We start from the raw sequence: 17940 nt of genomic DNA, 5'->3' as shown, positions 1-17940 counted from the left end.
TTCCACAGTGAAAGCTGGAATTGCCGGCTATTCCTTCAAATCCAAGCTGTGGCAGACTCTCATCGTTAATAACGCAATGCGTGTTTCTTCGCAACAACAGACCTCGGGAGAGGAGCGTGGGCAACGTGCTGGTGCTCGGTCGAGTGAGCACACGCCCCTTAGGCAACTGGCTCGGACCCAGAAATGTTTCCGCTTTCCTCAGTGCCCGCCCCTCCCAGGCCCCGCCCCTCGGGCCCCGCCCAGTTGCTCGAGAGCGCGCGCACGCGCGCGTGCGGGAGGGGGCGGGTGGGGAAGGATTGCAGGCGAGACTACTAGGCGAGGCTCGCGCGCCCGCCCCCGCCCTGGCCCCCAGTGCCCACCCGGTCGGCCCGGTACAGCCATGATCAAGGCGATCCTAATTTTCAATAACCACGGGAAACCGCGGCTCTCCAAGTTCTACCAGCCCTACGTGAGTATCCAGCTGCCGCCGATCAGGTCGAGGGGGAGTCGTTGGCGACGGGCAGCGCCCAGCGCGGCTTCCTGAGAGCGACCCCCTCCGGCGCGCTGCGGCCCTTCTAGCGCCCAGGCCGCCTGGCCCTTGCCGGCTGTCAGCCTCCCGGTGGGTGTGGACTGGGTGCCCACCTCGCTGCCGCGCGGTCAGCCTCCGACGTGGCTCTGCCCGGGCGGTTCCTCCGCCCGTCGGTGGGCTGCGGGCTTTCCTGGCTGCGCGGGCGAGGCCCTGGAGACTTCCCGGTGCCAGGGCCTCGCCGGCCGGGCAGCCGCAACCCACCTGCACTCCGAGCCCTGCGCCCTGGCCCCACTAGCCCACCCCGCGCGGCTGCCTTCCTGCCGCCAGCGGCTGCGGTTAGCCCGGGAGGAGGAAGACGGTGAGGAGCTCGTTCTTCTCGCCCCCTCCCCCGACTCCAGCCTTTCCAGGTGGACTTCTTTCTGTTTTGTGGACAGATGGGCTACTGTTTTTCACTGTAATCCTCTCATCGCGCAGGAACTTTGGCTTCCTGCGTTTGATAACTGCCCGACTGCCCAGTGTGACTTTCAGGTGTCTCCTTATTAAAAAGGAAGATAAGTGACGACCTAATATTTTTATCAGACTTTTTAACCAGCTGGCTGCAGATTATTTACTCTCTAACCGGCGACGTGTGCAGTTGACCGATTGGAACTGTGGTTCTATACCTAGAAGTTGTGATTTCAGCTTCTGATTTGGAATTTTTCCACGTATGGGAATTTGTCCTCATTTATAGTTTTTTTCTATTTATGAAGAATAGTAGTATTTGTAGGACTTTTCTTTTAAAAGTATGAATACTGTTTATTATGGACAAATGCTGTAGGCATTAAGGTAGTAGAGATAAGTGATTTATAGATGATCGAGGAAGGGTTTTATAGACTTACGTGCTTATCTGAGGGCAAAATTCACTAGCTGAAACACTTAAAATTGGGCTCCCAGTGGTAGAATTAATGTGAGGCATAACTATGGTATTGTGGCACTTTGCTTATGGCCATAAATGAGCTTTCAGTTCAATTTTGAAATTACGCCAAGGCTAACACTTTTATGCAGATAAGTCCCAGATGGAAATCAATCTTGCCATTAAAAAGTGAATGTGAAAATGTCAGTTTGCCTAAAATGATAATGCAGTCTGTGGAGGTGTTAGTTGAAGTGAGAAATCTTGAGCTTATTCTTCATTTTTTTGAAGTTGTTTTGCCTTTGCTAGCAATAAAGAATATTTTCAGCTACTCCTGTGTGGTTTTAATTTAGTGTAACTTGAATATAATGGTCTGTTTAAAAATTCTACATCATTCTTTAATCCAGGTTAAATTCTAGCTGATCCTTCCAAGTGAAAAAAATGCTGTTAACTTTACCTATTTGTTAAAATATAGTAATGGCCTTTATTGAAGGAATCTTTGTCATAACCATTTTGCCAGTGTCATCCATTTGCAGTGTAAGAAAAGTATGTTGCAATAGTAACACCATTCAGAAAATTATTTTTTCCAAATCTAAACTTAAGCAATATTCAAAATAGTGAGTTTCCTGTCTAATCTATATAATCAGTGTATACTACTCCTGTAGTGTAGAATTTAACTATCTACTGAAAAATGCATTTAATTTAGAAACTCAGGAATCCATCTTTCCCTTGTCCAAAAGTGGGAACAGAAATATTCTTTACCAGCACTCACTAGGTAGCAGTGACAGTTAATGTGAGAAGTGGCAGTTCTGGCAGCAGTGGTGGCATTTTTGGCCATTGTATGAGTGATGGTGCTACTGGGGACAGGTAGCTAGAAAATATAAAAAGTAGAATCCTGGTGGTCACTAGCCATGTATAAGTGGGGTAAGAGGAGTTGTTTCTGTGTATTAGGTTTTTATAAGTTGGGTTTTGCCGAGTGTGTATTTTTGTCTTTCAGGAATCATTTAAGATTATTTATTTACATATTTGCTTCCTCCGCTAGACCATAACCTATTTGAGGGCAGATATTTTTTTATTCATTGATTCCATGGGTTTGTCAACAGACATTTATTTCATGCCTACCATGTGCAGTGCACTATTTTAAAATCTGGAAAGGAACAGATAACTTTCTCTCTTGTAGGAGAAACATAGACAGAGCTATTAAGGAGTAGGCTACATTATAGCATGCCAGCTAGTACTAAGTACTGGGGGAAAAAAAATAAGGCAGGGAAGAGTCTTAGAGAGTGAAAGGATGACAGTTTAAAATAGGGTAGTCAGGTAAATTCTCACTGAGAAGGTAGCATTTGAGCAAAGACTTGAAGGGGGTAAGAAAGGCAGCCTTGCAGAGATCTGGGGGAAGAGCATCCCAGGTAGAAGGAGCATCAAACGCAAAAGCCTGAGGAGAGAGCCTGTTTGAAGAACCCCAAGAACGTCTACACAGCAAAAGCACACTGTTTAAGGGAACATTAGTTGGAAGTGTCTATTTGTGTGGGGTGTTACTCTATTCTTGCTGCCTGGAATGTCCTTCCTTTCCATTGCCACGTGTCCAAATTCAACCCCTTGTTCTAGGCCCAGCGCAAATGTCACCTAAACATTCTGTGAAGCCTTTCATCTTGCTCAAAGGCTCCTCTTGGTTTTTAGATTTTGTTTTTTATCTTTGTTATGGAACAATATTCTCGTTCACAGCCTGTAATTCCTCAGGGCAACCATCCTATAGAATCCTCAAAGGAAGGTATCAGATTTTGGGTATGTTTGTGTCATTCTCAGCAGTCAACACTGAGTCTTGAACATAGAAAACTCTCTAAATCTTTGCTAAATGAATTTATTTAGAATCTCCTCTCTTGGGATAGAGTTTGGATTAGAATTGACTTCCTGAATTTCCTTCTCTCTCTTAAAATGTAGTCCTTCACTAACTAGAGGTTTCAACCCCTGCCTTTAGCACAAAAGTAATAATGGAATACCTGTTGCTCTGCTGTTTCTGTTTTAAAGAGCTCTCTAAGAAGTATATGTCCAATAAGAATAACAATTTTGAGTTTAATTTATTAAACAATATCTGGGGGTGTGACTGAGCTAACGATTCCATACTCTGGTAGGATGCTGAGGTTTGAGTCCAAGAGTAATGGTTTAACACTGAGCAGTTTGCAGATTGTTTAACCATTTGCCAACAAGTTTATCCTACTGCATTTCATTTTCATTCCTCATTTATCTCCCTTATAACAACTTATGTATTCATCTCTGCCCTTTAACAGTACACATTTCCATTTCATGCTGTAATAGATTTTTAGATTCGATCATGGCTCCAAGCTGTTATGTGTGAGAAATATGAAGTTACAAACCTGTTTTGCTAAACGGAAGTTTTGGTTCATTCTGCTAGAGTCAGACATTAAGAATTCAAGTCTGGGCCAGGCGCCATGGCTCATGCCTATAATCTCAGCACTTTGGGAGCCGAGGCAGGTAAATCACCTGAGGTCAGCAGTTCAAGACCAGCCTGGCCAACATGGCGAAACCCTATCTCTAGTAAAAATACAACAATTAGCCAGGCATGGTAGTGCATGCCTGCAGTTGCAGCTACTCGGGAGGTTGAGGCAGGAGAATCGCTTGAACCCAAGGAGGTGGAGGCTGCAGTGAGCCAAGATCATGCCACTGCACTCCAGCCTGGGTGACAGAGTGACTCCATCTCAAAAACAAACAAACGAAAGAAACATCTGAAAAAAAATAAAGAATTCAAATGTGGCTTCAGAATATATCCCTTTTTGTTTTTCCCTTCTGTATCCTTGGTCTATGACTGCACAAATTCAAATGTTTTTCTTGGTTTATCTTTTTAAATTGATGCTTAGCTACAGTGACTTGGCAACAGTAACCATTAGTCTTTTGATATTTGCCTGACAGTATTTGTGTATTACCATAAATAAGTAATGAGACTTATATTTTATAAACCAAATATATTTTTACATAGCTATCAAACAAGAAAAAAATCCCCTGGCTTATGATTCAATAGTGTATTCCTCTGGTGAATTAGTTTAAAAAATTTTTCTGTTTTTATAGAGATAAGGTCTCACTATGTTGCCTAGGCTGGTCTTAACCTCCTGACCGCAAACAATCGTCTCACTTTGGCCTCCCAAAGTGCTGGGATTACAGATCTGAGCCACCATGCCTGGCCTGTGAATTACTTTTATAAAGTAGAAATGTCTTTCTTTTGTATGAATTATGTTATTAGTTGTTTCTGCAGATATAAAATACTATGTATGCATGTGTGCGTACACACCACACACATATAAAGTACAAGCAGGAAAATTTTCAAATTAACGTAATGTGAGTTACCTCAATTTTTTAGTAAACTGTATTTGATTAAACTGTTAACCAAATGCAAGCCTTAGGAGGAACTCTAAGATTCTTCTTTCCTTTTTTTTTTTTTTTAAATTTTAATGTAAAATACAAAGTGTTCAAAGTATATATAACTTCTTTTTTTCTTTTAAAAATATCCCTTAGAAAGATCCATCCATGTTCACTGATGTCTTTTTTTTAGTGACTATTAAGACATTGTAGCAGATGGGTCTTAATTAAACTTATGCCTGTGATCAAGACAGAATTATCAACACTCCTGAGTATGAGAGTGTTAACACGTATTAACACATGATATTTCAGCTTTTTGTTAAGAAGAAAGTTTCATATGATTTAGTTTCCTTCCATATTAGTTATACTGCATTTGTCTGCATAAACTGGGTTTGATGTAGCCTGACTCAAATGCTTAGAAAGAACTATTTTAGGGTACGTAATAGGAAGTGGCAGAGTAGTAGACCAATTCCAAAATTATTTAACTCAGCAAATCAATGACTTTATTGTAGATTCAATTTCTTTCTCTTTCTCGACTTTACTCATCACAAAATTACATTTGTCCAAAGGCAGTTTTTCTTCTTGAAATCAGTGGTAATCAGTTCGCAGTCCTGTACTGTGTCTTTCTCTTCATTCTGGTTAGACCCACTGAAGACCGGTAATATAAATAGCTTACCCTAATCGAGATCCAACCTTGGATTGGAGCTGAAGATGAGAGTGAAAACAGGTATAAAATAGATATTATGTTGGAAAGATAGAAGAGAGGAGTGAATAGTGGGTAGGCAAACAAGGGTCTGCTATTTCCTCTTTTAAACTTGAAAAAAAAAAAAACTTATTTTTAGGGCCAGACATGGTGGCTAATGCTTGTAATCCCAGCACTTTGGGAGGCCTGGGTGGAAGGGCCGCTTGAGCCCAGGAGTTCAAGACCAGCCTGGGCAACGTGGCAAAAACCCTGTCTCTCTGCAAAAAATAGAAAAATTAGCAAGGGATGTTAGCACACACCTGTAGTCCTAGCTATTTAGGTGGCTGAGGTGAGAGGATTACTTGAGCCCCAGAGGTCGAGGCTGCAGTGAGCTGAGATTGCACCACTGCACTCCAGCCTGGCTAACAGAGGAGACCCTGTCTCCAAACAAACAAACAAACAAACAAACAAAAATTATTTCTATTAAGGTACAGTTGACAAATAGAAATTACATATATTTACAATGTACATGTTATTTTCATATATGTATATATTGTGAAATGGGTAAATCAAGCTAATTAATATATCTGTCACCACTATTCCCTCTTTATTAGCTTTTAATATATATTAGTTTTCTGTAATTTTAGATTGCTTCTGAGGTTGTTAATGTCAGGAATGGTTCCTTGTGATACGCAATAGTGAACATGTGTCACAATAAATCTTAATTTCAGATTTTCCCTATATCAAAGTATCCTTGAAAAACTCAAATGCTGATAAGGTCACAGTTTTAATATGGAGTATGCTGGAAGATGCGCTTTTTAAAAATTAAGATTAAACCTTTTGAATATTGTAAAGGCGGAAATAAAGTGTTCAAAGTTAAAATGATTTTGGTTTTGAGGTAAGTGTTATAAATAGGACAATGTTATAGGTCATTTCATGGCTTTTCTAAAAGATGGCCTTACGTAACATACCTATATTATGTTCTTTGGCAAAGTGGTTTTCAATTTTAAATAAGTTTCTTTATTGTGACTATGGAAAATTAAGTATTAAGGCCACTAAGGTCATTCTTGATTTTACCACACATAGATAATTATTAACACTTAGTGTATTTACCCCAATCTTTATTTTTCCTTTCAGAATGTCCCAGTGAATAGGATATACCTTTTAGACATTAACAACACAAATAAATGCTTTGAAGCTGATGGAGGATTTATTACACATTGTGGTTTTAAGTTAACCTAAAGACAAGGATGGGGATAAATCATGCCTGTATGCCACACCATGCCCCTTCTTGGATCATTCAGTTTGATGACATCATGCCCAGCATGTTCTCCACAAGAGGAGATACTCCTCTTTGAATCATACTTGCATTTTGACATTTGAACAATGCCTCTGCAGAAGGAGCAGTGATGCTGTCCTCTGATTAGTTACTTTCTTCTCTACCCGGTTATTGTTGGGCTCTGGAGAGATGGGTTTGCTAGGCCAGTGAATGAAGGTAAAAGTCTGCATAAAACTAGGCATGGCCTGTGCCTATAGTCCCAGCTACTTAGGAGGCTGAGGTGGAGGATTGTCTGAGACTAGGAGTTGAAGCCATGCTAGGCAACCATAGCAGGACCTCTGTCTCCTAAAAAACAACAACAAAAGAAACCAAAAACATGAGTGCTCCAGTTCTGCACATCCTATGAATGAGACCTGTGATCAAGCTTTCATAAGTCACCTGTGAAGTAACACACCTCAAGAAGAAAAGCACTTATCTTTCTTAGACAGATTACTGTCTTAATTATATGTGAATAGAGTTTATGTGAAGCCCACTACACCCACCTCTATTGTGCTAAGAAGCATTTACATTTTTCCTCTCTTATAAGCCTGACATAATTACAAGAATCACTTGCTGTCAGTCGCAGTTGTCTTTGTTACTCTGGAAGAAAGGGCTATTTTTTAATATTCCAAAGCCACTGAATTGTTTTGATTACCTTGTGCTTACTGAGGAAGAGCACCAATTCATTCTACCACATATGTATCCTGCTGTTTCCTGTTCATTAATATATCTTAGTGTGATATGAAAGGGTTATAAAATAATTTTTATGTTAGTAAAAAATACATAACATAAAACTTATTTTAACATTTGCAAGTGTACAGTTTTGTAGCATCAAGTATATTCACATTGTTGTGTCAGCCTAACCACCATCCATCTGCAGAACTTAATCTTTCCCAGCAGAAACTCCTTACACATTAAACACTAACTCCCTATTCTCCCCTTCTCCTAGTCCCTGGCAGACACCTTTCTACTTTGTGTCTCTATGAATTTGACAGCTCTAAGAACCTCTTATAGGAGAAATCATGGAATATTTGTTGTTTTGAAACTGGCTTATTTCTTTTTAGCATAATGTCTTCGAAGTTCACTCATGTTGTTTAGCATGTATCAAAATTTCTTTGTTAAGGCAGAATAATATTTCACTGTATGTGTGTACATACCATAGACCTAAAAGGAAGAGGCTGAAGAACAAAATAGGATTCAAAGAGTTTACTTGAGCCAAAATGGGAACAGTTGACTGGAGGACTCAGACTCAAGTATCCTTGGATATGAGCTCCCTTTGGCTATTGTTACAAGCAGGTTTATAAAGGCATTATATAAAAGGGACATGGAATGGGCTGATACTAAGTTGTTTGTCAAGAATTCTCACTAGTTTATAGAAATAACATTGGTTAGTGATTGACTATGCATTGTTAAGATATAGGGAGTTGGTTATAGTGTTTGGTGTAGTATCAGTAGGTTATTTTATAGTTAGTTACTTGTGGCAGTAGGAAGCAGTTTCAAGACAGAAATATTTATCATAGCTCAAAGGAGAGAAGTAGGATGTGATTGCTGTCATATTTTAATGCCTCCCTGGGCCAGATCATTTGAAAGGACTTGGATTTGTCAGATAAAAGTTTCTTTCTCAATATGGTATTTTGTTTATTAATTTGTCAGTGGAAACATGGGTTGCCTCCATCCTTTGGCTATTATGAATAATGCTGCTGTGAACATAGATGTACAAATATCTATTTGAGTTCCTGCTTTTACTTTTCATAGGTACATATCCAAAAGTGGAATTGTTAGAGCATATGATAACTTTACGTTTCATTTTTTCTGGGGAAGCGCCACATCATTTTCACAGCACTGTACTATTTTACATTCCCACCAGCAATACACAAGGGTTCTAGTTTCTCTACATCCTTGCCAACATGTTATTTTCTGTTTTTTGAAAATAGCCATCCTAATGGGTATGAAGTGGTATCTCATTATGGTTTTGTTTGCACTTCTTTAGTGACTAGTGATGTTGAGGATCTTTTCATGTGTTTATTGGCTGTTTGTATATCTTTGGAAAAATATATTCAGTTATTTGTTTTTATTGTTGAGTTGTAGGAGTTTCACAAATATATTCTGGATATCAGTCTGCTATTGCATATATGATTTGCAAATATTTTCTCTCATTCTGTGGTTGCCTTTTTACTCTACTGGTAGTGTCCTTTGATGCACACAACTTTTTAATGAGATTTAACTTATATGGTTTGTGGTTGTTGCCTGTGCTTGCTTTTGGTGTCATATCCAGAAAATAATTTTTTAATTACTATATAATAATTCATAGTATAGTATACTATAATTTAACCAATCAATATGGACTTGAATCTTGAATAAGTTTTTTTTTTATGAGATTAAGAAAATGGTTGTGAAACCTGACACATAAGGGCTTAGTAATTACTGTGTAAATTAATAATAGTGATTACTTTTATTACTGCTTGTTACTTCCTACTCCTAATCGGAAGATCGTGTAGTCAAAGGACTAAAGAACACACCGGAGATTGTTCTCAAGTACTCTGTATTTTCTCGGAATGAATTATCTTTTTTATTTTATTTTTTCCAAAAACCCCAGTGTTTAAATCATATGGGCCCTGATTGGTAAAGGCAAAAGACTTATAAGACCTGAAGAGAAACCAGAGTGCGTGGGCCCCATTTTGGAATGAACTTGCTGCTTATTATAAAATGAAGTCTTCAAACACTCTTTCACAGAAAAATTCTGTAAGAAGACTTTTTTGTTTTTGTTTTTTGTTTTTGTTTTGAGACAGAGTCTTGCTCTGTTGCCAGGCTGCAGTGCAGTGGCGCAATCCCGGCTCACTGCAACTTCCATTTTCCAGTTTCAAGAGATTTTCCTGCCTCAGCCTCTTGAGTAGCTGGGACTACAGGTGTGAGCCACCACCTGTATTTTTTATTTTTAGTAGAGATGGGGTTTCACCATGTTGACCATGATAGTCTCGATCTCTTGACCTCGTGATCCACCTGCCTTGGCCTCCCAAAGTGCTGGGATTACAGGCGTGAGCCACTGTACCCTGTGAAGAAGACTTTTTTTTAGGAGAAAGTATGGCTATAAAAGTTGCTCCAGCTTTTTTTTTTTTCTCTTAAGACTTAGCTAACCATTTAAAAAAAAATCTTAATTAAAATATAACTCTCACATGCTATGAGAATCATCCAGTTAAAGTATATAATACAGTGGCTTTTAGAATTATATCATGGTTGTGCAACCATAGTCACAATCTAAGTTTAGAACATTTTTATCAAACTAAATGAAATTTAGTACCCATTAGCAGTCACTCTTCAATCCCCACTCCCCACCATTTGTGGCAACCACTCATCTGTTTTGTTTCCATAGATTTTTCTATTCTGAACATTCTATATAAATGGAATCATGAAATATTACAGTCTTGTGATTGACTTCTTTTACATGATGCTTTCAGGATTTGCCTATGTTGTAGCGTATATTAATATTTCATTACTTTTTATAGCGAAATAATATTTCAGAATGGAGATACATACATACATATATGTATATACAGGTATTGATCGACTTACCACCTATGCAACTTACCACCATTCGACTTTACGACCACAATCGCTAGCCACCACGGCTCCGCGTCTGGCAGCGCAAACGTTGCCCAGCTGGGCGTACCACAGTGAGGACCAGCTTCTGGCAGCAAATACCATCTCCGCATGTACCATTTCAACTGTACATATAAACTACTCAACTTACGACCGACCCGAACGTGGTCGTAAGTCGAGCACCAGCTGTATATACACTATATCTTGTTTGTTCATTTATCAGTTGATGGACATTTGGGTTGTTTCCACCTCGTGGTTACTATGAATAATGGTGCTATGAACATTCATGTACGAATTTTTGTGTGAACATATGTTCTCATTTCTCTTGGGTATATAACTGGGAGTAAAATTGCCAAATCATATGGTAAGAATATGTTTATTATTTGAAGAAATGCCGGACTATATTCTAAAGTTACTGTACCATTTTACATTCCCACCAACAATGTCTGAAGGCTCCAGTTTCTTCATATTCTAACCAGCTCTTGTTATTGTCAGTCATTTTTATTTTAACTGTCCGGATGGGTATCAAATAGTACCTCATTGTGATTTTGACTTACAATTTCCTGATGACAGATGATGTTGAACATCTTTTCATGTGATTATTGTCCATTTACATATCTTTTTGAAAGAAATATCTATTCAAATCCTTTGCCTGTTTTTAAGTTGTGTTGCCTTTTTATTATTGACTTGTAAGAGTTCTTAATATATGCTAGGTGCAAATCCTTTATCAGGTATATGATGTGCAAATATCTCTTCCCATTCCATAGGTCATCTTTTTACTTTCTTACTGCTATCACTTGTAGCATAGTGGCTTTGAATTTTGATGTCATCCAGTTTATCTATTTTTTCTTCACTTGAGCTTTTAGTATCTTATATAAAAAAGCTTTGCCCACTTCGAGGTCAAAATCTTGTAACTATGTTTCCTTTCAAGAATTTAATAGCCTTAATTCTTATACCTAGGTCTGTGATCCATTTTGAGTTAGTTTTGTGTATGGTATGAGGTGGGGATCCAGTTTCATTGTTTGACATGTGGATATTTAGTTGTTTGAGCACCGTTTGTTGATTATTCTATCCCCATTGAATTATCTTGGTACTTTACCCCAAGTTTTCCTCCCAAATTTTATCTCATTTTTGGAGTTCGTAGACCTTCCAGGTGCCACCGTGGTTGCCTCTTTAAACATTTTAAACTCATTCTGTCACTTTCTCAGCTTTTTGTTATTTTGGTACTAGAGTATTTGCCACTGAAACTGGGAAACATCTTAATGTGTGTCTTAGTTCATTTTGTGCTGCTATAACAGAATACTTGAGACTGAGTAATTTATAGTGAACAGAAATTTATTTGGTTCATGGTGCTGGAGGCTGGGAAATCCAAGCACAAGGAGCCACATATGGTGAGGGCCTTCCTCCTGCATCATAATATGGCGCAAGGCATCACATGGTATGCACATGTGGGCAAGTGTGGGAGCAAACTTGTTTTGATAACATACCCACTCCTGAAATAATGACATTAATTTTTTCATGAGAGCAGAGCCCTCGTAACCTAATCATCTCTTAAAGGTCCTGTCTTTGAACGCTGTTGCATTGGAGATAAAATTTCCAACACATGAACTTTGGGGAATACATTCAAACCAAAGCAGAATGGTTGGTAGTGGTTTAGGGTGTTAATATATACCTGCCATTTATTCAGTACTTTTTTGTACATGCTAAGCATTTTTTATACATTATAAGAGAAAATAAGAGAGAATTCTTCTCTGAAGAAATTTAAGGAGGTATCTTGGTGAGTGCTAATTAAGTTACTATTGTAGATGCCCTAGTCCCTTCTTGTTTGGGATTTAAGACTACTGCCATCTTGATTGCTGGTTCTTTGCACACTCTGGCTAAAGTTAGGCCTGCCCATGTACACTGTGTGTCCAGCCAGACTTCTCACTTAGGAGAGGCCTTAGTGGAAAACACACTGAGTGAATTTTCTTAGCTCAGGCCTTCTCTTTTTCATGATTCCTAAATGTTTGAAGTGCTCTGCGGCTTTGTCCTCAGACATCTCTCTCTTTTTTTTTTTTTTTTTTTAGTGCAACATAAACTAATTATTATTCTTTATATATTTTCTTGATGCTGTGATGTTGTCCAGATTTTTACACTACCCTTCATGTAATTTCATACTCCCTGTTCTCGAATTCTACCTACTCTTCAAGATACTTAGTATCTGTCACTTTTCTTTGAAGATGACAGTCTTGCTGCTCAAAACCATTGTTTTTCTTAACTTCTTACAGTATGTTATTTGTACTACTCTTACATCAGAAATTGCCCACTAACTTTTAATATATATTTTCTCTCTATATATATGCGTGTGTGTGTGTGTGTGTGTGTGTATGTTTTTCTCTCATAGTTTCTCTTCGTCAACCAGGATGGAGTGCAGTGGTACAATCTCAGCTCACTGCAACCTCCACCTCCTGGGTTCAAGCAGTTCTCCTGCCTCAGCCTCCCTAGTAGCTGGCACTGCAGGCATAGACCACCATGCCTGGCTTTTTTTGTATTGTTAGTAGAGATGAGGTTTCACCATGTTATCAGGATACTCTTGAACTACTGACCTCAAATGATCTGCCTGCCTTGGCCTCCCAAAGTGATGGAATTACAGATGTGAGCCACCACATCCAGCCCTATTTTTATATTTTTATAGAACCAGGGTCTCCCTTAGCCACCTAGGCTGGAGTCCAGTGGCATGAACCAGGCTCACTGCAGCGTTGACCTCCCTGGGTTCAGGTGATCCTTCCTCCTCAGCCTCCTGAGTAACTGGGAATGCAGGTGTGCATCACCATGCCCAGCTAATTTTTTTATTTTTTGTAGAGACTTGTCTGGAACTCCTGGGCTCAAGTGATCCTTCTACCTTGATCTCCCAAAGTGCTGGGATTACAGGTGTGAGCCACTGTGCCCAGTTGATTATGAGGACTTCTAGTTCTTTTTTTTTTTGAAATGTAAAAAAGGCAAAATATAAAACTATAAGTTAAAAATAATTATACCTATATTTTACTTGTATTAGATCATAAGCTGTTGGAGAAAAGGCTCTGTCTTTCCTCTTGTTAATCCTCTATATTTTAACATCTAGCAGAGTGAACTAATGCATTTTAAGAAAACACTTTGCTAAATTTTCAAAAGTATGGTGAGGATAATGACATACTGTGATTAGAAGGAAGTTTTAAAGTTGCCTTTTGTGATATATGCATAAGGACAGGAGTGAAACAGGAAAAGGGAAAATTTTATTAGTGGGTTTCTGATTTTTGTGTTTATTTTTGTTTTTCATTAATACATTAAGGAATATTAAAATAATAAAAGTTGTTGCTTTTGTATAAGTGTAGTCGTCTTTAGACTGGTGTAATCTAGGAGTTGTGACCAACTGAAATTTATCTCTTTTGACTTCTGCTGTGAAACTATACTGTTAGGAAATTTGATCAGCCTGAAGCAAGTTCTAGGCTCCTTAATGAAAGCTGTTAAGTTAAATTATTAAGGAAAGATAAATAGTTTCAGGTCAGCAGATACTTATTTAATTTTAGCTTAGTGTTTGGAGTTTGATTAAAATTTTATGACCTTTTTTCCTTTATTTTCTTTTCTTCATTTTTAATTGACAAATAATAATTGCATATATTTATGGGGTACAGTGTGATGTTTTGATCTATGTTTACATTATAAAAGGAATCAATCAAGCTAGTTAATATATCCAGCATCTTTTTTTTTTTTTTTTTTTTTTTGATAGGTAGCATCTTGCTCTGTCTCTGTCTCCCAGGTTGGAGTGCCCTGATGCCCAGGCTGATGGGCAGTGGTGTGATCATTAGTTCACAGCAGCCTCAACCTCCAGGGCTCAAGGACCTCAATGGATCCTTTTGGTTCAGCCTCCTCGATAGCCAGGACTACAGGTGCTTGCTACCATGCTCAGCTAATTTTTTAAAACATTTGTTGTTGTTGTTGATGTTGTTTAGATGGGTCTCACTTTGTAGCCCAGGCTGGTATGAAATTCGTAGCTTCAAGCAATCCTATGGCCTCGGCCTCCCAAAGTGCTAGGATTACAAATGTGAGCCACTGCACCTAGCAACATATCTATCATCTTGCCAACTTATTATTTCTTTGTGGGAAGAATGTTAAAATACATTCTTTCGGAAGTTTTGAAATATAAATTAACTGTGGTCACCATGCAGTTCAGTAGATCACAAAAGCTTATTCCTTCAGTCTAACAGAAACTTTGTACTCTTTGATCAACATTTTTGCTTTCACCATTCCTCCATTTATCCTCAACCCCAGCCCTTGGTAACCACCCCTACTGATTTTCTTAGTTAGGTATTTCTTTCTTAGCATTCTAAGAAGATTCCAAATGGCAGTAGTTGAAGTTTTCATGAGAAATTCTTTCACTGTCAATATAATGAAACATAGTTAAAGGTTAGGGCAGTTGACCCTTCCTTGATAAGCAGTAATATAATGCAGAAAGATAACATTCCTCAAAAGAAAAATTCCTATAAGATCTTTATTGTCCTTAGAATTCTACAGCTGACTTTTCAGATAAGGCCCAGACATAGTACTTAAAAATAAGTCAGTGTTAATGCATGCTTGTTATGTGCCAGTTATCATTCTACGACTATGTACATGTATGCTTAAAGTATGTATATGAACTCAGTTCTCACAATAACACCATTAGGTAGATACTGTTATTTTCTCCATGCTACTAATGAGGAAAACTCAGGCACAGAGAGGATAAGTAACTTGCTCAAAATCACACAGTTACCAAAAGAGAACATCCAGGAATAAACCCATATGTCTGGTTGCAGATTCTTTCCTCCCTCCCTTCTTACTTTTAGTTTGTTTCTTCAAGTTAAACATACACATTGATTAAAGAATCTAATAGTTTCATAAGGTTTATTATGAAAAATAACATTCCTTCATTTCTCTGTTTCAAGTAACTACTTTTAGCTGATTATTTCAGTGTTTATGTACGTGTGTCTAAATAATGTACTTGTTTTACTGCCTGATTTATTACTTGTAGACATGATTTATTCTGCTATTAAAAATGATTATTTGGCTGTCCTCTCCTCTTCTTCACAACTTATTCCCAATCTACTCATAGTTATTTCATAATTTTGGTTAGATCGGTGTTTGATGTTTACATTAATATATTATGTAAACACTGTCTTCAGCTGAGCTATGTTGTAAGCTGTACTATTTTTTCTTTTCTGACACTTTATTTTCCGAAAAGGTTATAATTACCTTTTCTTTTGATGTAGTTTGTAATGCACTTATCACTAGTTTACATCTTTGCCAGTTGTCTAAATCATACATATCTTCACTCAGTTTGATGTTCTTAAATAAATCTCTTCTGGAGCCTTTTGACTAGATGTATGGCAGTCATACTGGGATCTTCTATTATTTTAGGGGATTCCTTTTGCTTGTTTCCTGTGTTGGATCTTCTATTGCTTCATTTTTTGTATTATCCTACCATGGCAGAGCCAGCAATACCCTCCAGTAATTTCTTGAGAAAAGGTCATGGTAAGTAGATTTTTTTTGCAACCTGGCATGCATGCCCAAAAAATCTGTAAGTCCACATTGACTGCATATAAAATTTTAGGTTAGATTTTTTTCTCAGAACTTTTATTATATGTTTCATTACCTTTTAATTTCCAGTGTTGCTATTAAAAAGTCTAAAGCAATTATGATTACTTATCTTTTGTGTGTGATCTCTTATACCTTCTAGAAAGTTGTAGATCCCTTATTTTTTGGCAGAGTTTCTGCAGCTTCACAGTCCCTTGCTATGGGTCTGTTTTCATTAATTCTCCTGGGCATTTGATGGGTCCTTTGATTGTAGAAACTTTTGTTCTCTCTACTGGAAACATTTCTTCATTTTCTGTTCTCTTTTTGAGTCTCCTTTTTTCAGTTTTCTAAATTTCTCTGGTCTTTTCTACATTTCTTATTCTTTCTCTTCTGTTTTCTATCTTTGTGCCCTTTGGCTCTATTTTCTCAACTTTATTTTCCACTTTTCTACTGTACTTTAAAAATTTCTCCTCATATTTTAAATTTCCATGAGCTTCATTTTTGTATCTGAATTTCACTGTTTTGTAGGATACTGTTATTTCATAGTTGCATTATCTTTTCTTACCTCTCTTATATTAATGATACATAGTTTAAATTTTCTTCTCTCTACTTGGTTTGGTTCCTTTGAGTTGCTTTTTCCCCTATATTGTGTTTAACTTTTTAAACAATTTTATTGATTTATTTTTATTTTTTATTGTACTTTAAGTTCTGGGATATGTGTGCAGAATGTGCAGGTTTGTTACATCGGTATACACGTGCCATGGCACATATTAGAGTTGTCTTCAGCTGTCCAGTAACCTTTGATTGACTGCTCCTATCTAAGGATAGGGTACTGAAAGCTGATTGGAAGCTCTCAATCCATGATTAGAGGTTGTCTGTGCGACCTTTACTTGAGGTAATCAAGCTGGACAGTTTAGGTAGTGTAGGAATTGAAATTGCCATAACTACAACTCCCATGACTTAACATAATAAAAGTTTATTTCTCACTTATGTCAAATCCAGCATTGGTGTTCTTGGTCATATAGAACCTTCCATGTTGGCGGTTTATCTTCTCTCATTCTTGAGAAGGGGCCAAAGGAACTTCTACATCTAGTTAGCGTGAAAGATTTTGCAGAAATTTTTATGGGTGAGGCTTGAATAGTATATTTTTAACAACCTGATCATCTGGGAGGAAAAAAGCTCTGAATTATAGCATTTGCTGATTTTTATGGTATAGATACTTCACCATGATCAATTTCAGGCTATTGACATAATGTCACCGAAGGCAGAATTAGAAAGAGATACACCCAATAGGCTTTCATGCCAGCTCTGGCATACCACTGTAACTTCCAGCCACATTCCACTGGCCACAACTGTGTTGTATGGCCCCACCTAAATTCAAGAGAGAGTAGAATTCTGTGTCCTGGAAATAAGGAAACTAGATTTTAGTGAACAGCTAACAGTTTTTGCCACAGATGATATCTCCATTATCATTATCTTTAGATCTAGTTAGAGTTCCTACAGATTTGTATTCTAGTCTCCTGCCTAGATGGTGAGGAAGGTCTGCCTTTAGTTATTCTGAGAACTGATTAGACAGGATCTGGTAGTATCTGCACATTTACATAATTCCCATGTTTTCCATGTGGTCCCTGAATTTATTTTATGTTACTGCTGTAACAAATTATCACAGACTTAGTGGTTTAAAACAACACAAACTTAGTGGATGGTTCTGTGGGTTAGAAGTCAGACATGGGTTTTGGTATAGCTGCATCCCTTTCTGGAGGCTCTAGGGAAGAATTTGTATTCTTGCCTTTTCTAGCTTCTAGAGGCTACCCTCATTCCTTGCTCATGGCTTCTATTCTCCATGTTCATAGCCAGCTGTATGGCATATCTCTGATTCATTTTCTCTAGTCACATCTCCCTCTCACCACAGCCCAGGAAAGAGTCTCAGATTTTAAACTACCATGGGATACAATTAGGCCCACCCATATAATCTGGGATAATCTCTTCATCTCAGAGTTGTTAATCAC

The 17940-nt window shown here is 38.1% G+C and overlaps 1 protein-coding gene across 6 annotated transcripts in view; it reads left to right on the top strand.

The window, feature by feature from the left end:
* Positions 1-259: 259 nt before the first annotated feature.
* The window catches only part of AP3S1 (adaptor related protein complex 3 subunit sigma 1), a 78720-nt gene continuing 61039 nt past the window's right edge, over positions 260-17940 (top strand). For 5 of the 6 annotated variants that reach the window (XM_074382409.1, XM_010339646.3, XM_039468812.2 and 2 more), the window contains exon 1: positions 260-448. In XM_074382409.1, coding sequence (XP_074238510.1) covers positions 380-448 — 69 coding nt within the window. In that variant the 5' untranslated portion in view covers positions 260-379. Of the gene's footprint in view, positions 449-15460; positions 15890-17940 lie in introns of those variants that run through there. The other variant, XM_074382393.1, reaches the window with a different exon arrangement.

The sequence above is a fragment of the Saimiri boliviensis genome, chromosome 1 (assembly GCF_048565385.1).
Source record: "Saimiri boliviensis isolate mSaiBol1 chromosome 1, mSaiBol1.pri, whole genome shotgun sequence".
NCBI lineage: Eukaryota > Metazoa > Chordata > Mammalia > Primates > Cebidae > Saimiri > Saimiri boliviensis.
The sequence above is the reverse complement of the archived record's forward strand: the minus strand, read 5'-3'. Positions and strand labels throughout refer to the sequence as shown.